The 23,971-nt window shown below is 40.8% G+C and overlaps 1 protein-coding gene across 1 annotated transcript in view; it reads left to right on the forward strand.

Annotated features, from left to right (window-relative positions):
• Window positions 1–23,971, forward strand: part of ARHGEF26 (Rho guanine nucleotide exchange factor 26) — a gene marked incomplete at both ends in the record, with an annotated part of 142,146 nt that overhangs the window by 72,854 nt on the left and 45,321 nt on the right. Inside the window, 4 exons of the mRNA XM_079704918.1 lie at window positions 4,314–4,466; window positions 7,859–7,988; window positions 11,602–11,676; window positions 21,922–22,011. Coding sequence (XP_079561044.1) covers window positions 4,314–4,466; window positions 7,859–7,988; window positions 11,602–11,676; window positions 21,922–22,011 — 448 coding nt within the window. The remainder of the gene's footprint in view (window positions 1–4,313; window positions 4,467–7,858; window positions 7,989–11,601; window positions 11,677–21,921; window positions 22,012–23,971) is intronic.

Below are 23,971 nucleotides of genomic sequence, written 5' to 3' on the forward strand. Positions count from 1 at the left end.
AAAAAAAAATTCATTGGGCTGAAGTAGATTTCCATTAAAAAGTTATCCTTCAAGTAAGCCAAATTGCTTCACAGACTCATTCAAGTTTCATCTAGGGACCCAGAATGCTTTTCTTTTTGCTTCAGATTTCATTTGGATCTCTAGCTTTCTTGGTTATTGAAACAATACCTCATTCTTTAGTAATACTTTCTTGGCCTGTTGGTAGCTCAGCTCACTTAGTAAAATATGCAAATTTGCCAAAAATAACCAATATAATTTAACATAGAAAGCTTTGAATTATGTTTTAATTATGCCAATGTCTAAATAAAAGATGGGTGGCTTCGTTTATATTATATTAAAATAAGTAGCATAGATATTTCATTAGTATTTTGTTTTTAATCTGGTACTTTGGCAAACCTTCTATAGTGATAAATGAATTTTCCTTTTCATTGGGAGAAGCCAAGTTACTGTTGTTTTTGGTCATGTAGTTGCATTCCTCAGACTGTAACAGTTAGCTGAAGACAAGAAATTGGAAGAGATCTTTGCCGCTAAGATATTTATTTCCTAGATTTACATGATAATGACCTTATGAATGGTTCCTTATTTTTTCAATTTTCTTTGAACACACTTTTCTTAAACCACACTTAGAGCTAGAAGAAATTACAAATATTTTGCATTTATATGAAAACCAGCTAAAAATGAACTTGTCCTGATTACATACTACCTAGAATTCCTGTGGCTCTGAATTCTCACACATGTAGATTTTCAGGGAAAGTTAAACTCTTTTCTTCTTGTTTCTCCACCTTCCTCCTAAGTCCCTGTCTACCTGAATGGTTTCATGACCCACCTTGATGCCCAGCTAGAAACTTTGACTAGAAACCACAATGTCTTCCTTGACTTTTCCATCTAGTGAGTTTCTCTATTCTATTAACTTTCCCACCAAATTATTACCCTAATGTGTCCTCCCTTTTTGACTTCCCACTGCCAAGGCTTTACTTTCACTTGCCCAGATTAGCATCTCACTGGCCTTCTTATGGTCTGTCTCTCCCCACTTCCGTCTCAGTGGTCTCTGTCTGATTGGATGGCTTCAACATCTCCATCGAGCAGGTTCTCCTTATCCATAGCATAGATTCAGCCCAGGTTCCTCAGTAGACAGGGAAACCTTTCTAGTCTAGCTCTGACCCGCTTGCTTTGCAGCCCTCGTTCTCTGCCCCTCTTCCTCCTGTGGTCGACACCTCGCCTCTGAACCCCACGGGTTTCCCAACGAGATTCACGCCTGTGCCAACGTTGTGTCCCCGCCTGCGGTGCTCTGCCCGCCTTCTCCCCGTATCACCGTCCTCATCCCTGATGACTCCTCACACCTTTCCTCACCTCACGCCGCCAGTCACCCTGCCCTGCGCGTTTCACTGTACGTTTCTGCTAATAAGTCCTATATCGCAATTAATTAGTTCCATGCCTCCCATGGGCCACTCAACTCTGAGTGTCAGGAGGTAAAGGATCATTTCTTACTCCACCTTCATTTAAGGAAATAATCTTTCCTTGGCATGTAACTCAGCTTATTCTGTATTGGTTCTTGGTTTTATACTATCATTTCTTAATAGATACTATTAGTGGCAGAGTCAGAGAGCTTGAAAATCCACCTGTGGATATATATCCCAAAGATTTGAAAACAGCGACTCAAACAGATACTTGTATGGGTATGTTAACAGGAGCATTATTCACAATATCCAAAAGGTGGAGACAACCCAAGTGTTCATCAACAGATGAACAGATAAACAAATTATGGTATGTACCTACAATGGAATATTATTCAGTCATAAAGAGGAAAAAGTTCTGGTATATCCCTTAACATGAATGAACCTAGGAAACATTATGCTAAGTGAAATAAGCCAGACAAAAAGTACAAATATTGTATGATTCCAGAAATATCTAGATTAGGCAGATTCATAGAGATAGAAAGTAGATTAGAGGTTATCAGGGGCTGGGGACGGGGGAAATGGGGGATTATTGCTTAATGGGTACAGCATTTCTGATTGGGGTGAGGAAAGTATTTTGGAAATAGTGATGATGGTTACACAATATTGTGAATGTAATTAAAGCCATTGAAAATGGTTAAAATGTATATTTTACCAGAATGAAAGATATATAGTTCATATAATTAAAAAAAAGTTACTGCCACCAGCACCCTTAAACATATATGTTCCAACATGTAGTTAGTTATATACAAGCATTTTTTCTTCCTATATCATTTATGTTTATCATTCTTACCTTCTTAATATATCACAAATTTCTTGAAGTCAAGGACCAGTCTAGATAGAAAATATTCTTTAAGAAACACGGTTTTTGTTTGTATAGGGTTTGAAGTTGGATGTTTTTGAAATTCTGAAACTTTTTGGAGAGGGTTTGACATTTTATTTGAATCTTAAACTCAGAGTGACAAAGTGACATCAAGTCACTGACTGAGTTTTGAAACGTAGATGTGTTTTTCTGACCTGCTGTCTAGGAACTGTGTGTATGAACCCTGATCCCATTGGAAGGAAAGCCAAATAGTCCAGCAAAGTGCGCTTTCAGTTGCTCCTCTTGCTGTTTTTTTTTTTTGTTTGTTTGTTTGTTTTGTGTTACGCGGGCCTCTCACTGTTGTGGCCCCTCCTGTTGCGGAGCACAGGCTCCGGACGCGCAGGCTCAGCGGTCATGGCTCACGGGCCCAGCCACTCCACGGCATATGGGATCTTCCTGGACCGGGGCACGAACCCGTGTCCCCTGCATCAGCAGGCGGACTCTCAACCACTGTGCCACCAGGGAAGCCCCTCTTGCTGTTTTAAACAAGGGGCTTGGATGATGAGGCCATGTAGATGGGAACCATATTGATTATTTTCCCTAAGTCCCTTTTAAAGGCAATAAAAATGTAGGTGTTTACCCAGAATATAAATAAATTTATTCTTCTAAGAAGACAAAATGCATTTCTTTATCTTTTAAGCTCCTATGGAGACTTTTAAAAATAGAATAGATAATGATGACAAGCTAATACAATTTACATTAAAATGAGTTTAATGTACATGTAAATTTATAAAAATAAGACCTCTTAATTCTTTTATTTGAGTGCCAGGATTTTATTTGAAAAGAAGTGAGATATAAATGTGAGAAAATGTTAGCCTGTGTTTACTATTAATCATCTCATATAAATTTCTGGTGTCTCATTCACTGTGTGCCTTGAATTTTATATTATGGAGTCCACCCAGAAAACTGGTTAGGAGCAATGATGTGCTAAATGCGAAAGGGCTTATGGAAAACTAACCTTCCCTTGTACTACTATTCCAGAGGTCAACATTAGACATTATTGTTGGTTTCAGCTTCATCACACTTTTAAAGAAAATGCTCTAGTCCCGTGTGATAGTTATTTCTATCAAGATTTTCCTGCCGCTCTGAACTTGCTCAATAAGTGTGCTCTAGGGAAGTTCCCAATTTTTAGTGTGCATTCACATCATCGGGCGATCTTGATAAAATGCAGGTTCAGATTGGGGGAGGTAGGTGGTGAGATTCTGCATTTCTGATGAGCTGTCATTTTTGATGAGCTGTTAGATGATACCAATGTTGATGGTCACTGGACCACATTTTGAGCAAGAACACTCTGTTTCAAATATCTGAGTTGATGTTCTGTTAAAATTGGATGCAATCTAAGGTTGCCAGAAAAAAATACAAGACATCCAAGATGTCTTATGCAATATTTGCACATGGTTGTATTAAAAAATTATTCATTGTTTATCTGAAATTTAATTTTAACTGGACTAGACACAATACATGTGTGTGCAAGTACACACAACACACACACACACTGGCAACTCTAAATCGCAATCTTCAATCATATACAAAGTCATTTAAATGTCATGTATTAGATTTAAATGATATGATTATTTTTATTTTGAGAGAAAGGACACAGAACTAGGTTTGTTTCACACCTATTTTTTAGGCACTAACTTAGGTGTTTTGCTCATATGCTTTTCAATACAGTAAAATATGTAAGCATGAACCCTGTCCCCCTCCTAGTATCTACGGAATTCTTGAAAAATAGTGAAATCTATACATTCTAAAATATACCTGAAAGCACAGAAATGCCCTGGATTATTAATGTTTTAAGCCAACCATATGAAGTAATAAGGTCTTTATATGATAGATTTAAATTTAGACTATTTTATAGTTTTTTTCTTGTATTTTTTGGTACCGTGTACTGTTGATATTTTCAAATCCTGTACATATAATAGTATTACATGAGGATGATCTGTTGTCTATTAAAACACACAGAAGAAAGTGTAAATGATTTTCTTTGTTTTTTTCAGATTCTTTACAGAGTTGGAAGCAAGACATCAGAATAATATCTTCATAGATGACATAAGTGACATTGTGGAAAAACACACAGCATCCACATTTGACCCATATGTGAAATACTGCACAAATGAAGTCTACCAACAGCGGACACTACAAAAATTGCTGTAAGCAATGTTGAATGTTACAGTTTTAATTAGGTCACATAGATCGAAATTAATGGATCTCTTAAATTATATTTAGAAATGCCTCCTGATGATCTATTTTCCAGATAGAATTTTTTTTTAATAAATTTTTTTTTTGATGTTGGGGGTAGGAGTTTTTTATTAACTTATTCATCCATTTTTGCTGTGTTGGGTCTTTGTTTCTGTGCGAGGGCTTTCTCTAGTTGTGGCAAGTGGGGGCCACTATTCATCGCAGTGCGCGGGCCTCTCACTGTCGCGGCCTCTCCCGTTGCGGAGCACAGGCTCCGGACGCGCAGGCTCAGCGGCCAAGGCTCACGGGCCCAGTTGCTCCGCGGCATGTGGGATCCTCCCAGACCAGGGCTCGAACCCGTGTCCCCTGCACTAGCAGGCAGACTCCCAACCACTGCGCCACCAGGGAAGCCCCAGAGAGAAATTTTTAAGAGGATTGCTTTTAGGGTGAGGGCATTTGATTAGAAAAATCCAGTTTGTGGAGAATTTTGTCTCTAAAGCAATTATGAAATTATAGTTTGTTGCTGTTTTCCTTGTTTCTTTTTTTAATTAAATTGCTGCAAGACACGGGGTTGGGGGGTGGGAGGGTTGATGATCACTCATTTAGAATGAAGATTGTTCTCTAAGCTGTTATTTGGCCATTAAGTAGCCTGAGGCCAAGATAGAGTTTTTGAGTAGGTTGAACTAGTAGTGCCTTGGAGCCAAAGCTTTCTCAAGTATCCTAATCTTCCTCCGTTCAAATGACAACTCTATTCAGTTGTTTATAGGAATTGCTGTTTTTCCCCCTCTGGGTAGTTAGGGATTAAGGAAAGCAGGGGAAGGTCTGAAGGAAGGCAGTTTTTTAAAAAAGTTCTTAAAGGCTTTAACTATGAAACAAAAAAGAATTAAACTTTAGGGCTTCCCTGGTGGCGCAGTAGTTGAGAGTCCGCCTGCCGATGCAGGGGACACGGGTTCGTGCCCCGGTCCGGGAGGATCCCACATGCGGCGGAGCGGCTGGGCCCGTGAGCCATGGCCGCTGAGCCTGCGCGTCCGGAGCCTGTGCTCCGCAACGGGAGAGGCCACAACAGTGAGAGGCCCGCGTACCGCAAAAAAAAAAAAAAAGAATTAAGCTTTAAATTTCCCCCCATACTTTTTCCCTTTGTCTATTTAGGTTACTGAGCATTTTGTTATGTATATGCTATCTCTATCCTTAAAAGAGTCAGCAATGGTTCAGTAATGTCTATATTGCTGTCTTGCCGGGGTCGGGGGCTTGTTTATCACAAGGGGCTGTCTATATGACAGTACAATTGTACATTGCTGTAAACTCAGTTTGAGGGCTGACTGGCTGTTATCATTCTCCTCCCCTCCTGTGCGTTGTGGCATTTATGACGGCAGCATGGAACCCAGGTCAGTTTCTATGCAATGTGTGAGACCCTATGGTGATGATCACCTCATGGCTGCTTGGAGAAACAGCCCCCAAGTTGGTGAGAAAGGCTGATTATGCCCCTTCCCCCTCCACCTTCTCATTAAAATCTCGTCCAGGCAGGGTGGAAACCCCACAGCTGCCAACCTCAAAGGAGGCTATTAGTACAAAGCAGGGTTTGTAGGCACTACTGACCTTTTGTCCTGGATTAGTCTTTGTTGTGGAAACTGCCCTATACATTGTAGCATGTTTAGCAGCATCCCTGGCCCCTGCCCACAAGATGCTGATAGCACCACTACACCCCAGTGGTGATAAACAAAAATATCTCCAAACATTGCCTGACATCCCTTGCAGGGGTGGGGGATGGAGAATCACAACCCTCACTTTCCCTAAATTCCCCTCCATCCCCCATGGGAACTGCTGATGTAAAGGTTACTCTGTAACTGTTGGAAAATCCGAGTTACATGTGCGAAAACAAAGTCTGGAATTAGAGCTAAATTTCACTTTGTTTTGCAGGATTTAAAAAAATGCGAAACAGGTACTGCTGTACTTTATGTAATTCTTTAAAACTAAAGGTTTTATTTAAATTAGCTCAATGATATCATCATTGGAGCTTTCACATGGAAATTAGTAGCTGTGTTTTCAGAAACTTTGTTGCAGTTGATGTAAATTTTCGTTTAAGGCTGTGACTTTCAACTTCAGTTGCCCTTTGGAATCTGAAAACCAACAAACAATGCCCAGGGTGCATCCTAGACCGTTTCATCAGAATCTTTGGAGGTCCGGGGTGCCTGGGGCCTAAGTAATTTAAATATGCAACTGGTTTAGAATTTGCTTTTTTTTTTTTTTTTTTTTTTAACTTCCTAAAAATCTTTTCAAAGCTAGCAGGAAACCTAAAACTCCTCAATTTAAGAAAATGAGATGAAAACCTTTCTGTGTTCTTTCTTTTACTTTGTTCTTCTGGGTATTTCCTGATTTATTTCTAGCAGCCTTGAACCCAGCCATCCAAGTTTCAAAGTGTATTTTTTTAAAAAAGGTTACAATTGCCACTACCCTGCTTCTTGGCCTCCCCCCCAACCCCCGGCCCCTCAACATGGGATTACAGAATCCAGGGCCATCGCCTCCCCACTTCCTCACAAGTCACCCTGGAACTCCTCAGAGCTCCCTTTGGGGTGAAGTGAGGTGACAGAGTGCGAGATGCAGTGTCAGGGACCCACTGAAAGTCAGAAGACCTCGGTTTGACTTCTGTCTTTACTGAATACTAGATCTTTTATTTGGCAAGTTGGGGACCTTTCTGAGGCTCCATTCTTCCTGGAATCCCCTCTTGGCCTTCCTTGAAAGTTATAGGGTGGTTCCACATGAGCTCCTTTATGTCGATGTATCTTGCTAAATTCTGTAAAAATGTTCTGGCAGTATTAACACTGTTGTAACGTCACTGGGAGAGGAGGAATATTCTGGCTGGCATGATCAGAAGGTTTTCTGTCTTAGAAGCTTTGAAAAAGTCCAGAAGCCTCCCAGTAAGTAAATCCAGTCTGACATTTTTTTCTTAGATTATTATCTCGGGCTAGAGTAGTGGCTTAAAACATGTGTTATCTTTTAAATGGAATGTTTATAGACTATCAGATACGAGTTCTAGTGTGTATACTAATGTATAATCTATACATTCACCATTATGATACCATTGCTGCTTCATTAGTTTACTTTCTACTTTTAAAAATTTCCAGCCCATACATTTTCATCTTTTTGTTCATATTGTTACCTTACATTTATATCTTACATTCAGTCTTGACTGTACAAGGCAGAGAAGCCATCCATGTCTCTCTATGTAATTAGGTGTTTATGTTGTTTCTATATTTAAAAATCATTGATAATGTGTGAATTTATCACAATATTTTATTATACATTTTTACTTCTTAACTGGCCGGGGAAGTATTTTGAAGTTTTGTCTTTCTTTGTTTTTCCTCAGAGCCACCAACCCATCTTTTAAGGACGTCTTGTCCCGAATCGAGTCCCACGAAGACTGTAGGAACTTACCCATGATCTCTTTTCTCATCCTCCCGATGCAGAGGGTGACCCGCCTTCCCCTGCTCATGGATGTAAGATGTGATCCGGTGTCTCTTTCCTCTGTGGATAGCTGTGCTGCTGCAAGTCCGATTAAGAAAATTATTCTTACCCCGCTTAAATTATATCCCTTCTATAAAATCCCCCAATTAAGTGAGAAGGTGCTGTTCGGTCGTAAAGTCCCACCTGTGTCTAATATCTTTGGAAATTATCTTCAATTTAGGCTTGTGGGGTCACTCTGAAGAAGTTAGGTTATCCCTCATTTTCTTAACATTTTTTGAAATGGGAAGAATATTGACTTCTTGGAGTCAAGAGTCCCAGATTCCTTTTCCGGCTGAGCCACTAGGCCTGTGACCTTGGGCAAGTCACTTAATCTCTTTGGGCCTCAGTTTCCTCTGGTTGACCACTAAGATCCCTTCCCTGTCACATTCCAAGATGATGAGGTGCTTCCATTTCGCACAGGAAAGAGGTCCTCTACAGCATCACAGGGCATAAACCTCCCCTATTTTGCATTGCTCAGAATGAGTGAGGAAAGTTCAGGCGTCCGTCTTATCTTAGGAAACATTCATGAAGAAAACAAGTATGTGATTTTGAATAGTGGTAAGATGTGGCTGGGAGAAGAGTTGAGACTGCCAGGTGGGAAGCACAGCTGGGAGGACAGCCAGACGGTAGCTCAGGAGGGCTGCACACTGGCTGGGCTGCAACTGCAGGGGCATCCGTGAGAGAACGGGGTGGCCCGACATGACTCCCATCCAGCTAGAGGGGCAAAGAGTCTTTTTTTTTTTTTTTTAATTGAAGTATAGTTGATTTACAATATTGTGTTAGTTTCAGGTGTACAGCAAAGTGATTCAGTTTTATACATATATATTTTTTCAGATTATTTTCCATTATAGGTTATTGTAAGATATATACTGTGTTATAAGCAACTCCTTGTTGCTTATCTATTTAATATATAGTAGTATGTATCTGTTAATCCCAACTCCAAATTTATCCCTCCCCTGCCTTCCTTTCCCCTTTGGTAACTATAAGTTTGTTTTCTGTGTCTGTGAGTCCTTTGTTTTGTATATAGATTCATTTGTATTATTTTTTAGATTCCACATATGTGATATCATGTAATATTTATCTTTCTCTGTCAGACTTACTTCACTTAGTATGATAATCTCTAGGTCCATTCATGTTGCTGCAAATGGCATTATTTAATCCTTTTTTATGGCTGAGTAATATTCCATTTTATGTATCACATCTTCTTAAACCAGTCGTCTGTTGATGGGCATTTGGGTTGCTTCCATGTCTTGGCTATTGTAAATAGTGTTGCTATGAATATTGGGATGCATGTATCTTTTTGAATTAAGAGTTTTTGTCTTTTCTGGATATATGCCCAGGAGTGGGATTGCTGGATCATATGGTAGCTCAAAGAGTATCTTTTTGATCAAATTAAAATATTTTGGCATAGTTCTACTTTACAATGGATAATATTAATATAATGTCAGTTTTGACACACTTGCTTTTTACAAGTGAAAATACAGGGTAAAAATAAAGCAAAAAATTACAGTCGAGTAAGATTACAAAATAAATTCCATTTTCCCGATTCCATTATAAATTCTAAGAGCTATTCTGAAGAAGCACTGAAGTTTAGAAACGAGTGAAAGTGTGTGATCATGGTCACTTTGCTGGCTCTGCTGCACGGTGAGGGGAAGGCTCAGCTGTCATTTCAGAATTCACAGCACCTGCTGCTCTCCAAGGCCGCCTCAGTCTACTCCCCTTACACCCTTCCTTGTCCGTTCCCTGTGATTTAGGAACGAGATTCTCTCCTTGTAAATACTGGGAAACTTGCAGTTTTGTGAATCTAGCTCTGATTTTTAAAAAAATCAATATTTATCATGTCTAAGAATAGAATGAAGCCAGGTTATCAAAACTAAATTTTGGCTCTAAAAAGGTTTATTTCCTGTGCCTAATAAGACATTTATAGAAATAATGAAACTTTGACACATATAGGAAAATATTAATTTTCAAACTTTACTATTTTTTAACAAGAAATGGTTGTTTTCTAAATGTAACATTTCTAGTAATGTTATGAATTTTCAGGATTCTTTCTTTTTCTTCTTCTGAAAACACGTTTTAGCTGAGTTTCCTTAGATTCTGTATATTCTGTGATCTCAGCCTTTTTTTATATTCTCTCCCTTTGTGATTCTGAAGAAATTGCTTAGATAGATTGGGACTCACAAAATCTAATGTACATGTTGTAGGTACCATGTTGGAGGTTTATGCCATGATTGCCCAGTAGGCTCTAAACTTTGGGGTCAGAGACCGTTTTGAGATTGTGAGTAAAGCTGTAGTCATTCTCCCTAGAAAATTCACAGTGTGCAAAATTTTACCTAAAATTGAAGTGTGCAAAGGAACTATGGACTCAGGATGCCTGCTCCCAGAGACAAAGACTAGTATTTTTCAAACTGCTTTTGTACCCATTAGTGGGTCATGAAATTGATTTTTGAATCATGAGCAGTGTTTTTAAAAAATGAATATAGAATAGAACATGTGGTATATGATATATACATCGTTCATAGTGTGGTTAAATATTATTTCATAAAAAACTTGTTTCATTTTTGTGTGCATGTCTACTGGTTGCAGTGTAAAAGTATTTCTTGCAGTGGGTCATAGTCAAAAAATTTTGAGAACCATTAATATAAATCCATCGATGGTACACTCTATGCTTCTCATATATCACACATAACAATCCTGACACCTGACTTTTGGATTTATAGACTTGGTGCTCGTCTGCATTTAAGGTACCAGTGGTTTGCTAGTTCCTAAAATCTTCCACCTCTGCTGGATGCCTGTTGCCCTAATCTGTTTCCTGTGTGTGAGAACCTGGCCACCTGGGCAGAATTTAAATGTACCTAAAACATGGTCTCTTCAATGTTACTTCATTTGGAGATTTAGTTAAGCTTGTTAATTGAGGTGAACATTTTTAACAGTTGAAATGGTTCTGTTGGCTTTGAATGGGTATAGTTTCAAAAGTTTTATATAATTCAGTATACCTTCAGTTGACCTTCTTTGAACTCGATTTTACCATCGCAGAAATAGCAGTGTAAACATATCAAGGGACAATCCAGCAGCCATTTTTTTGATGGTTTTATTCACATTATTTCATTTGCACATATAATAAGCTCTAATAATAATGATGATGGTGATCATTAATTTTGTCATTCATTGAGAGCCTACTGTATGCCAGGTATTCATAAAAAACTTTACGTGCATTATCATTTAACTTTTGTAACAACCTTGTGATGTAATTGCATTATCCCAATTTTCCAGATGAGGAAATGGAGGCTTATGGAGGCAGGGTAGGTGACTTGCCCAAGGTCAAGTAGCTAGTCAGGAGCAGATCTGGAATTTGAAACCAGGTTCACCCACCTCTGAAGTCTATCCTCTTATTTAACTATCCTCTGGATTAACATGGGTCCTGTGCTGTTAAAGACTATTTCCTAGTTTTGTAATCGGATTTTAATGTCATCCTCAGACTCATCTGTAGTATTGTGTTCAGCATTGTTAAGTTTGCTACAAGTAAGACTCTATGACTGGACGTTGGTTTTGTTTTACTTAGTACAATAAATCAGTTGATTTTGTTCTTCTTTTACTTGATTGCAGACTATCTGTCAAAAGACACCTAAGGACTCTTCAAAGTATGAAGTCTGCAAAAGGGCCTTAAAGGAAGTAAGCAAGGTAAGTGCTGAGAGTCTCATTACACAGTAATGGAATCACCCATTCAGATCCCTCTGAAGAGAACATATCTGAGTTTGATGCTGAAAACTGGTAGATTCTCATAGCCATTTGCACACCATTCTTTGGGTAGCCAAAAAACAAAGCAATGTTTGCTGTACTCAAATGAAACTGGTATTTTTACTGTTTCAGACAGTCTTGTCTTAAGGGCCTTTAGATATCTCATTTTCTTTTGGTGTCTGCATTCGATAAGTATTTATTGAGTATCCACTACAGTGCCAGGGATGGTGCCAGCCCCTGAAAATATGGGGATGAATAAGACATCGGTGGTTACTGCCCTCGTGGAACGTGCTGTGTAAAGGGGAAGGCAGACATTAAATAAGAATTACAGGGCTTCCCTGGTGGCGCAGTGGTTGAGAGTCCGCCTGCTGATGCAGGGGACGCGGGTTCGTGCCCCGGTCTGGGAAGATCCCACATGCCGCGGAGTGGCTGGGCCCGTGAGCTATGGCCACTGAGCCTGCACGTCCGGAGCCTGTGCTCTGCAACGGGAGAGGCCACAGCAGTGAGAGGCCCGCGTACCGCAAAAAAAAAAAAAATAAAAATAAAAAAATAAAAAATATATATATATATATATACACCAAAGAAGGAGGAAAACTTAATAAATGGTCTGGCAAATTGCATGTAATATGGTGGAGGGAAGGCCAGCCCCGTTGGGTGCTCCTGAAAGACAAAGTGGGATAATGATTGATGCGTTCACTGGGTTTATTTATCATCAGGTGGGTTGTGTCCTTGCAGAGGTGGGTGTGGAGGCCAGATTGGAGTGTGTTGAGGGCTGAGTGGGAGGTGGGAACATGCAGGCAGCTAGTGTAGCTGTTTCAACAATCAGGCTGAGGGTAAAAAGACAAAAAGAGAGCTGTAGTTGAAAGGGAAGTGAGGGAGGGTCTTTTTTTGTTTAAAGATTAGAGAAATGTGGGTTTGTTTAAATGCTAATAGGAATATTTAGCTGCGAGAAAGCAATCGAAGTTATGGGAATCAGTGAGGATACGGCCCAGGGGAGCAAAGCTCATGATCGCATCAGAAGCGTCCTAAATATCTCGAAGCTGCACATTACTTCTGAGTTTGGTACATCTTTGTACCACTTTATTGTGAAGCACTTTTTGTTTTAATCAACTTTAAATTGACTCTATTTTACTTTTCCTTGCCAATAATAACTACAAAATCATGGGTTTTATGAGCTGGTTGTTTCTTTATATATATATATATATATATATATTGTTTTTATTGGAGTATAATTGCTTTACAATATTGTGTTAGTTTCTGCTGTACAGTGAAGTGAATCAGCTATGTGTAAACACATATCCCCTCCCTCTTAGACCGCCCAATCCCACCCATCTAGGTCATCACAGACCACTGAGCTGAGCTCCCTGTGCTATACAGCAGGTTCCTACTAGCTACCTATTTTACACATGGTAGTGTATTTATGTCAGACCTAATCTCCCAATTCATCCCACCCTCCTTTTCCTCCTCTGTGTCCACATGTCCTTTCTCTACATCTGTGTTTCTATTCCTGCCCTGCAAATAGGTTCATCTGTACCAAATTCTAGATTCCACATACATGCATTAATATACGATGTTTGTTTTCCTCTTTCTGACTTACTTCACTCTGTATGACAGACTCTAGGTCCATCCACATCTCTACAAATGACCCAATTTCATTTCTTTTCATGGCTGAGTAATACTCCATTATATATATGTACCACATCTTCTTTATCCATTCTTCTGTTGATGGACTTTTAGGTTGTTTCCATGTCTTGGCTTTTGTGAATAGTGCTGCTGTGAACATAGGGGTGCACGTATCTGGGTTTTTTTTGTTTTTGTTTTTTTTTAAGCTGTGGTTTTTTTTGGAAGATGTTGGGAGTAGGAGTTTATTAATTAATTTATTTATTTTTGCTGTGTTGGGTCTTCGTTTCTGTGCGAGGGCTTTCTCTAGTTGTGGCAAGCGGGGGCCACTCTTCATCGCGGTGCACGGGCCTCACTGTCGTGGCCTCTCTTGTTGCGGAGCACAGGCTCCAGACACGCAGGCTCAGTAGTTCTGGCATGGGCCTAGTTGCTCCGCAGCATGTGGGATCCTCCCAGACCAGGGCTCAAACCCGTGTCCCCTGCATTAGCAGGCAGATTCTCAACAACTGCGCCACCAGGGAAGCCCACACGTATCTTTTTGAATTAGAGTTTTGTTCAGATATATGCCTGGGAGTGGGATTGCTGAATCATATAGCAACTCAAAATATTTTTAGTTTTTTGAGGAACCTCCGTATTGTTCTCCATAGCGGCTGTACCAATTACATTCCCACCGACAGTGTAGGAGGGTTCCCTTTTCTCCACATCCTCTCCAGCATTTGTTACTTGTAAACTTTTTAATGATGGCCATTCTGCCTGGTGTGAGGTGGTACCTCATAGTAGTTTTGATCTGCATTTCTCTAATAATTAGAAATGTTGAGCACCTTTTCATGTGCCTATTGGCCATCTGTATGTCTTCTTTGGAGAAATGTCTATTTAGGTCTTCTGCCCACTTTTTTATATTAAAAAGAAGTTTATCTGTGTCTTAGTCTGTTTCGGCTGCTAGAACAGCATACCGTGGACTGCGTGGCTTATACACAATAGAAATGTATTTCCCACAGTTCTAGAGGCTGGAAGTCCAAGATCAAGGTGCCAGCGTGGTTGGGTTGGGGCCCTCTGCTAGCCAGGTTGCACTTCTCCTTATAGCCTCACACGGCAGAAGGGAGCAAGGGAGTTCTCTGGGGCCTGTTGGAGAAAGCACTACTGTAAGTCCCCTACATACGAACAAATTCAATTTGGAGAGCACGCTTGGAAGTCCAATTTGTTCAAAGTTAACCTAGGTACCCAACTAACACACTACGGTACTGTAATAGGTTTATTATACTTTTCACACAAATAATACATAAAAAACAAATGAACACAAAAAATAAAACATTTTAAATCTCACAGTCCAGTACCTTGAAAAGTACAGTAGTACAGTACAACAGCTGGCATCCAGGGGCTGGCATCGAGGGAACAGCAGGAAGAGTTACTGACTGGGGGAGGGAGAGGAGGTGGGACATGGCAGAGCTGAAGGATCGTCAGCAATAGTATAGAGGGCAAGCTGCAATGTCACTCACACCTGACGTTTTTGGCACAGGTTCTGGTTCCTTTGTGGGACCAGATGCATGTTTGCATCTTTGAAAGCTCGAAACTTGAAGGTTCGTATGTAGGGGACTTACTGTCATCCCATTTGTGAGGGCTGTATCCTCATGACTTCTAAGCATCTCCCAAAGTCCCCACTTGCTAATACCTAATAGCATCTTCGGAGGGTAAGAATCCAACACATATTTTGGGGGGATATGAACATTCAAACCATAGCAGTCTGTCAACCACTTGAATGCATCTCTTGCACCATCAGTGGTCTGCATATGCCACTTTGGGAAACAGTAAGTGAAGAAACTTGGCCTGACAGGTATGAAATTACCTAAGGTCCTACTGCCCATGGGTCTCTCCTCCAGGACCCCAAATCCTATGGGGGAGGGAGGGAGGGTCTTCAGGAGAAGCTATTGTACTTAGAGAAGTTTTATCCTTGGCCATGAAAGAGATTGTGTCAGATTTTGTTTGGTTGTTACTGAGAAGTTGGAAAAGAATTCACACAGAAGAGGAAGGAGGAAGGTAATAGTAATTGAATTGAACCAGCAATGATCCTTTATTTTTTTGAGACTTTTACACCCCAGTTACAGTAGACTGCTACATCCCTTCAGGTGTCTCTGGTTCACTTGATTTGACACTGGTTCTTTTAGGAAAGGCTGGCAAAAATGTAGTGTAATTGCCTTACCTTGATACTTAACTGTATGAAGGACCCTCTGTGAAGAAGTGCTGTTCCAGTGAATTGTTTTTTCTAAGGCAGCGTTTCTCTCTCTCGAGCAGGAGTCATGAATATCAGGATTATTCCCGCAATCTCCTAGTGTTGTAGGGAACCGAGGTTATCAATACAGCCAGCTCAGAGATTCATCTTCTTTTTCATTTGTGCAGGTTACTGATGGGGTTTTCTAGATTCTGGGAAAACAATGTCAGTATTTTTAACAAAAAGACTGTGTACATAGAGCATTTATGGTTCAAAATCAAAATGTAGAATTTCAATAAGAATTGCTTCCCTTATGAAAGAAATTGGGAGTTCCCAGTATTTATTTTAGACAGTGAAATTTTGTATGATGAGGCCCAAGTTTTTAGAACCGGACTCCACCTAAGGCCCTTGGGCAAGTCTCTCTAGATGGTTATTCATTCTTGGAAAAAATGAGTAATATCTTTTTTGGTAATTAAAATGCTAATGAAATTTATTTGCATAGTGTGAATAATACTTCAGTGAAATTGCTCCTGTATGTGGCTGAAATGACGGTGACAACTTACTGAAATGGGGCTTTGGAAAGACTTACTGACTTAGTCAAACAACTCAAAAACAAGAAAGATGTTTCTATCAAGTGAAATGTGTATTTACTTCCAGATTTTCGGCTCAGATGCTGGGGCGGAGCCGGGGGGAGGGAAATTTCCAGGGAATCTGATAGTTCAGCTGGTGCAGAGTCTTGTCTGGTGTCTAAGGAGTGGTGCTCAGGACATGGTTTCTTATGCCAATGAAATCGTCCCTGCTGCTGTCTTTTATTTACTCTCCCGTGGAAAGAGAATAACTGCTTTAACGTGCACCTCATAAAAATTCTCCTTCTATTTGGAGATAATATTAAGTTATAAGCTTTTCTCTTAGTGGCAGAAGAGCCAAGTTCTCTTGAATCTTTTCCTGTAACTTATTGCTTCAGCTCTTTAAAAGAGGTAGATATCTATCTATTAACATGAAAAGATCTCTAAGCTATGTCGTTAAGTGAAGAACATTAAGTTGTAGAACAGAACAAATAGTGTAATGACATCTAGGTAATAAAATGTGTTTATATACATATGTATGTCATCAATTTATTGAAATAGTACCCAGAATCATACACATCAGACTTTCAACTGTGGTTACTGATGGTAAAGGGAGAGGAGTGCAGAAGGGAGGAATTAATAAGGTTTTTTTCCTTCACTCCAAGTACTGCTCTGAAAGAATGCATTTAAGGTTTACAAAGATAACATTTTAAAAATAATGTACTTAAATGTCCATTACAGAACATTTGAAAAATTGAAATAAGAGAAAATAAAATGTATCAGTAATCTTGTCAAAGATAGTGACTATTGCCATTTTACAGTGTGCCCTTCCAGTGGATGTAAATGTACACTTACACATGGATTCATGTGGTACCCATTTCATTTACTCTTCTAAATAGTGCTGCATGGACTATGGCCTTACCTAAATGATTGTGCTCCTCTGATGATTTCTGTTGAAAAGTTTCCAGAAATGGGCTTATTGGGGGAAAAAAAAAGGTAGGTATGATTCAAAGACCCCCAAGTGCCTTCAAGAAAAGCTGTCCCTGTATCCATGACAACCAGAAGTATTTCTAAGTGTCTGTCTTACTGTGCACTCCCCAGCATCCAATATTCTTTTCATCTTTGTGAATTTGATAGATTGAAAATATTTTATTTTTGTTTTAATTTATATTCCTACATTAGAGAGATCGAGTTCTTTTTTTCCCACATAAATTTGGCCTAAAACAAAAAATTCAGCCAAATTTAATAAAGCTGTGACAGATGCTGAAGGAAGGCATGGCTTTAATATGCAGAGGCTGATTTTAATAAAAACACTATATCCAAATTAGCGCTTGTCCCTTCAAGATAGTCATTAAACAGAGTCCACTGATGATGCCATTGCTTGATATATTTGGGGGGAACTTTTTTGTTTTTAATACACCTTTGGAGGTGGCGGCTGGTGAAGTCTATGTTTGGAAGTTTAGGAAATAAAGATTATAACTTTATTTTCCATTTTCCCTTTCATTTTAACGTGGGATAACTAAAAAGGAATTGTCCCCCCCTTTTTAAAGTGGCTTATAAATAATCTCTGAAGGCAGTTTACACATTAACATTTGCTGAGCGTTCCTTGCATCTTAGGTACTGGGCTGGGCACTGAACTAACAAATATGGAAATTTCACAATCTCTGAAAGCTTCGAGGAGCCTTTTAAGGATTTCAAGCTGAGGAGTTGCATGATCAGATTTGAACTTAGAAAGATTGAAAATGTTTTTCTGGATGACACATCAGGGTAGGGCAGAAGTGATGGCAGAGAATTAGGAGGCCAGTAATCCAAAGGAGAGGGGGTTTGGGCCTGAGTGCGGGGACAGGGCTGGTGGGTGAGTGGACAGCAGGACGGCAACATGAAGGAGACTTTGTGGACTGTTTGGATGTGGAGGACAAAGGAGCGGGCGGCATCTGAGCGGTGAGGACCCAGCTTTTTGGCTTGGGGAAGCGGATGATGCCGGGATTGATCACAGAGAGAACACGGGGCCGGAGGAGGGAGTGATGAAGGTAGTGTTGAGGTTTGGTCGTTCCATCCTGAGTTTGAGATGGCTCTGGGGGACCCGAAAAGAGATACCATCCAGGTAGTTGGATGTAGAGCTTAGGGAACAGACCAAGTCTGGGAGCACAGATTTGGGAACTATAAACATATATTCTTCAAGAGAAATCATAAAAATGCCCTGAGCAGTGGCTGCTTGATTGGATTTTGTTCTGTCTTAAACCTTTTAGGATATATATATTATTTTAAAGTCACTTTTTTTTTTTTTTTAAGATTTTTTGGATGTGGACCATTTTTTTTTTTTTAAAGAAGATGTTGGGGGTAGGAGTTTATTAATTTATTTCTTTACTTTGGCTGTGTTGAGTCTTCGTTTCTGTGTGAGGGCTTTCTCTAGTTGTGGCAAGCGGGGGCCACTCTTGATCACGGTGCGCGGGCCTCTCACTATCGTGGCCTCTCTTGTTGTGGAGCATGGGCTCCAGATGCGCAGGCTCAGTAGTTGTGGCTCACGGGCCTAGCTGCTCTGCGGCATGTGGGATCCTCCCAGACCAGGGCTCGAACCCGTGTCCCCTACATTGGCAGGCAGATTCTCAACCACTGCGCCACCAGGGAAGCCCTGGATGTGGACCATTTTTAAAGTCTTTATTGAATTTGTTATAATATTGCTTCTGTTTTATGTCTTGGTTTTTTGCCACGAGGCATGTGGGATCTTAGCTCCCTGACCCGGGATCGAACCCGCACCCCCTGCATTGGAAGGTGAAGTCCTAACCACTGGACCACCAGGGAAGTCCCCCTTTTAGGATATTTTAATTGCAATTGCCCCAGCCCAGCCAGGATATTTTCTGCGCCTAGCTTTGATCAGGTGCAGCCATCAGTCCCTGCATCAGTGAACTCCTCAAGACCATTCAGACCTAAAGATATGCTGGAACTGAAGATAGGTGTACCCTTGAAGCCTAGAATATCTGTTAGGTGACTGGAAACATCCAAGTGTCCATCAGTGGGGGATTGAATAAGTACACTGTGGAAAGCACATATGGTTGTAGCATATGTTGCATCCTATCACTCCTCTGCTGAAAGCCTGCTGGTGGCTTCTCTTTGCACTTAGAATACAATCCACACGCCTGAAGAACTTGCATGCTTTGACCCTGGGCTGGTCCTCTAGTTTCCTCTTGTGCCATTTTCCTGTGTCCAGACCTTTTACTTACTCAGGCACACGGCACTTTCCCAGTGTCAGCCCTTTGCTCCTGGGGTTCACTCTGCCTGGACCAGCGCTCTCCATTGATTTGGGTGCTAACTCCCTTTTCTCCTTCAGCTGTCAGCCTAAATGACCTCTCAGGAGAGGTCCCTGGCTCCCTCCTCACCCACCTCCTCCCAGACCCCCTGTTTTTTTTGTTTGTTTGTTTTTTCCCCTTTAAGATTTCAGTCTGTAATTATTGTGTTTGCCCTTCTTTTATGAGGATGGGGACTGTGTATCTCTTAAATGTTGTAACCCTAGCATCTGGCACATACCAGGTACAAAATAAACTTTTTTTTTCAGTGAATGTTATATTGATAGGGCGAAATATTGGCAAGTGAAAAAATTAAGTCACAGAGAAGCATTGAATAATCCCTTTACAAAAATTAGAATTTCTACACATTATATGTGTGTGTTTATATGTTCATACAAGCATAGGAAAAAAAAAGAGAAAGTGTATAACCTATCTTGTTTCCAGTTACCTCCATGGAGTAGGATTAGGTCAGAGCCTTTTATGGCCTGTTTTGTTTACTTATGTATTATCATTTTTTTTTTTTACAGTAAGCATAAGTAACTTAATGAAGCAGTAATATTAAAGTAAATCTAATCAGAATTTCTAGCTTCGCTTTTAACAATCACATGTCTTTATGGCCAATGATTCTTGTTATGGACAAGTTTTATAGATTTTTCAGTTAATAAGAAATTGGAAATACAAAGTTTGTTTTGGTTTAGGCCAGTGAACTAATAATTATGTATTAGGTACAGTGTAAAGGAGAAACTCCTGTGTGTCTCCTCTGTGCTCAGTACTCTACCCACAGACCACAGAGCACTTCATTTCTTTTTTTTTTTTTTTTTTTTTTTTTGCTGTACGCGGGCCTCTCACTGTTGTGGCCTCTCCCGTTGCGGAGCACAGGCTCCGGACGCGCAGGCTCAGCGGCCATGGCTCACGTGCCCAGCTGCTCCGCGGCATGTGGGATCTTCCCGGACCGGGGCACGAACCCGTGTCCCCTGCATCGGCAGGCGGACCCTCAACCACTGCGCCACCAGGGAAGCCCAGAGCACTTCATTTCTGACCCTTGTGGTCACCAAATGTGTGGGGTTTTTCCCCACACCAAGCAGTTCTGCTGTACCAGCTGGGTGTCTTACTGTATTCAGTTCAGTTCTCACTCCACCTGGAGATACAGCATCAGATCCCACAGGATAAGGGCTCAAGCCTGCAAGACTACACCCCCGACTTCATTTCAGTCACTAATCACAAGTCCAGGTTGTTACCTGTGCTTCTGACCCACTGGCTATAAATCAAGTTCCCATGACCCCCTCCTCAGGTTTGATTAATTTGCTAGAGGGGCTCACAGGACTCAGAAAAACAGTTTACTTACTAGAGTAGTGGTTTATTACAAAGGCTATTAAGGGATAAGAATGAACAGCCAGATGAAGAGATAAGGTGAGGCCCAGAAGGATGCCACCCTCCCAGCACGCAGAAGTGTTTTTCACCAACCCGGAAGCTCTCCAACTCCGAAGTTCAGGAATTTTTATGGAGGCTTCATTATGTCCGCGTGAATTATTCAATCATTGTCCAGTAGTGATCACGTTATCTCCAGCCCCTTTCCCCTCCCTGTAAGTCTGCAGGGCTGAAAGTTCCAGCCTTCTCTTTAATCACTTGGTTGGTTCCCCTGGCAACCAGCCCCATCCTTAGGGGCTTACCAAAAGTCACCTCATTAACACAAACTCAGATGTGGTTGAAAGGGGGGGGCTTGTTATGAATAACAGAAGACACCCATTTCACTTTTATGCCCTGGAGCTATTTCAGGAACTGGTAACAAAACTAAATTATAGCCAGAGATGCCCCTGTGGCTCTTACATAGGAAATTACAAGGGTTTTAGGAGCTGTGTGCCAGAAACCATGGACAAAGACAAAATATATATTTTGTTTATTATAAATCATGACATCACAGCTACTCATCAAAGGACTATGAGTTCATTCTGTTTGTAGATAAATCAGTAGTTCTAATTAAACTGAATTTCCCTTAGCTTGACCATCCTTGAAGAATCATTGACCATTAGGTTCCAATGGAAGGCTTTCCTCTTCCAGCATCCAGGTTACTGGTCACATGCTTTGCATGTAGCATTCTGCTAAGAATTTGCTGAAGTCAGTGGTCTGCCCTCAGCTGCTCTGATATGAAGTGGGGAGAGAGGTGCAGCTTGCTCGGAGGTTGGTGACGTTCCGGTGGGTGAAGGCGAGGCGGGAGGGGCAGAGGAAAGGAGCAGAATGGAGCCGACTGGACCATGTGAGGAATGTGATAATGCACAGAGGATGTGTGTCCCTGAAAATTCTCAGGACGTTTTTTTCCTCTGTCTTCACATCCTGATGACACCACTTCCCACTGGGTACAAAGTCTTGACTGTGTGAAACTGTGAGTTCTTTAACTGTCTGGAATGAGTCTCTGGAGCTTCCACTGTGCTAATTATTTCCTGTGAGATCTGCATTTGAAAGTGAGGTTTCTCTCGTTCACCTCTTAACCCTCCTTATTATTCTCTGTTTCCAGTTGGTTCGACTCTGCAATGAAGGAGCTCGGAAGATGGAAAGGACTGAAATGATGTACACAATTAACTCCCAGCTGGAGTTTAAAATTAAGGTATTCTCTCATACTTCTTCATAGATAGATTTGTTACTGCTGTTGCTTAAATCATATGTGAATAAAGAGATAGTTGAGGGCAACAAAGTGGAGAGGAATTTGCTTTTCACAGCAGGGCCATAAATTGATTACAGAGAGGCTGGCAGGGGAAATAGCAGATGCTTTGCTTTGGACAATTCAGCTCTTGCTAATACCAGATAAAGTGACCTTTCTCTAGGCCACAGAGTTAGGTATTATCTAAGTGGCACTTTCTTTTTTCCCTAGGAAGACACCAAACTTGAAAAAAGGGTGGTTAAAAATAATAGAATTTTAGGGGCTTCCCTGGTGGCGCAGTGGTTGAGAGTCCGCCTGCCGATGCAGGGGACACGGGTTCGTGCCCCGGTCCGGGAAGATCCCACATGCCGTGGAGCGGCTGGGCCCGTGAGCCATGGCCGCTGAGCCTGCACGTCCGGAGCCTGTGCTCCGCAACAGGAGAGAGGCCACAACAGTGGGAGGCCCGCGTACCGCAAAAAAAAAAAAAAAAAAAAAAAAATTTTAGAATAGAAAGGAGATTTCTTTAGTATTCTCAAAGTATCCTGCAAAACAGTGGTATCCCACGAGCTGGACCAGGGTGTTCTCCTAAATCAAATAAGGACACTCCTTTCTCAGTTTGCAAAAAAGGATTATTAGTGAATTGTTCTTTTCAAATTTGTTTTTCTTCCATAATTCTTTTTTGCATATATGCTGCCTGTTACTGCTTGTCTCATACTGCTCAGGGGCAGATGACAGGATGAACAAAGAAGGAAATAACAATTAATGGTGAGGCTAGGCCATGGTCAACTCCTTTGTTGGCTCACAGTTCAGTTCTATTTTTTTTTTTTGCGGTACGCGGGCCTCTCACTGTTGTGGCCTCTCCCGTTGCGGAGCACAGGCTCCGGATGCGCAGACTCAGCGGCCATGGCTCATGGGCCCAGCCGCTCAGCAGCATATGGGATCTTCCCAGACCTGGGTACGAACCCGCGTCCCCTGCATCAGCAGGCAGACTCTCAACCACTGTGCCACCAGGGAAGCACCACAGTTCAGTTCTTAATGGATGTGAGTGCTCATGGTTGTGATTCTGTTTCGTTTTATGCCACTTGAATTTAATTAAGCAACTTAAAGCGGTCATATTTTTTCATAGTGAAAGTGTTCCTAATTTGTGCAGTGGGATTAGAGCGATCGTGGCATTATGCAGATAACTCTCTGCTGTGTCATATAGTGTGAGGGCCACTGATATAGTACAGCTACACCCTTTTATTTTATAAATGAGGAAAATACAACCCAAAGAATAAATAATTGTTAACAGGGTCATTCGGCTCGTGGTGGCAAAATCAGGACTAGGGTCCAGACGTCCTGACTTGCAGATCAGTGTAAACTCTTCCACTGTGACACCCTGACTATAAAGATTTAAATGCAGAAAGGTGATCCATGATTCTTCTTAGAAAATGATGGGTACTTGCTAAAAACAGCGTGCGCATGCACGCACACACGCACTTTAGTTATTATACCCTCATATAGAAATTTACGGCAATTTCAAAACCCATTATTTCCCATCCTTCAAAAAGAATCCTGTCCTTCACTTTCATTTGTTTCTAAGTATTTTAGAAAATATATCTATACATCAAAGGATTTTTTTAATCCCCTCCTTTTTAAAGATGATAAATCTCTAACCATTTCCATTTTAAAAGTTGATAAGTCCCTTCCCTAACCATTTTTCTTTTTCTTTCTTCACTGATAATCAGTTGGTTTAAGATAACTTTAAGCTCTGTTTCTCCAGAACCACAATTAATTTGTAACTGAAAAAATGCTTACCCCAAGGGTTCTTAAAAATAAGTGATTAACATCAGCTGAGTGCATGAGTTTTTGGTTTTTTGTTTTCTCTTGGTTCAATGATTAAAATTGCAAACTTACAGGAAAATATTCTAAGTTTAGATTTATAATG

The sequence above is a fragment of the Hyperoodon ampullatus genome, assembly GCF_949752795.1.
Source record: "Hyperoodon ampullatus genome assembly, chromosome: 5".
In the NCBI taxonomy this organism is placed as follows: Eukaryota; Metazoa; Chordata; class Mammalia; order Artiodactyla; family Ziphiidae; genus Hyperoodon; species Hyperoodon ampullatus.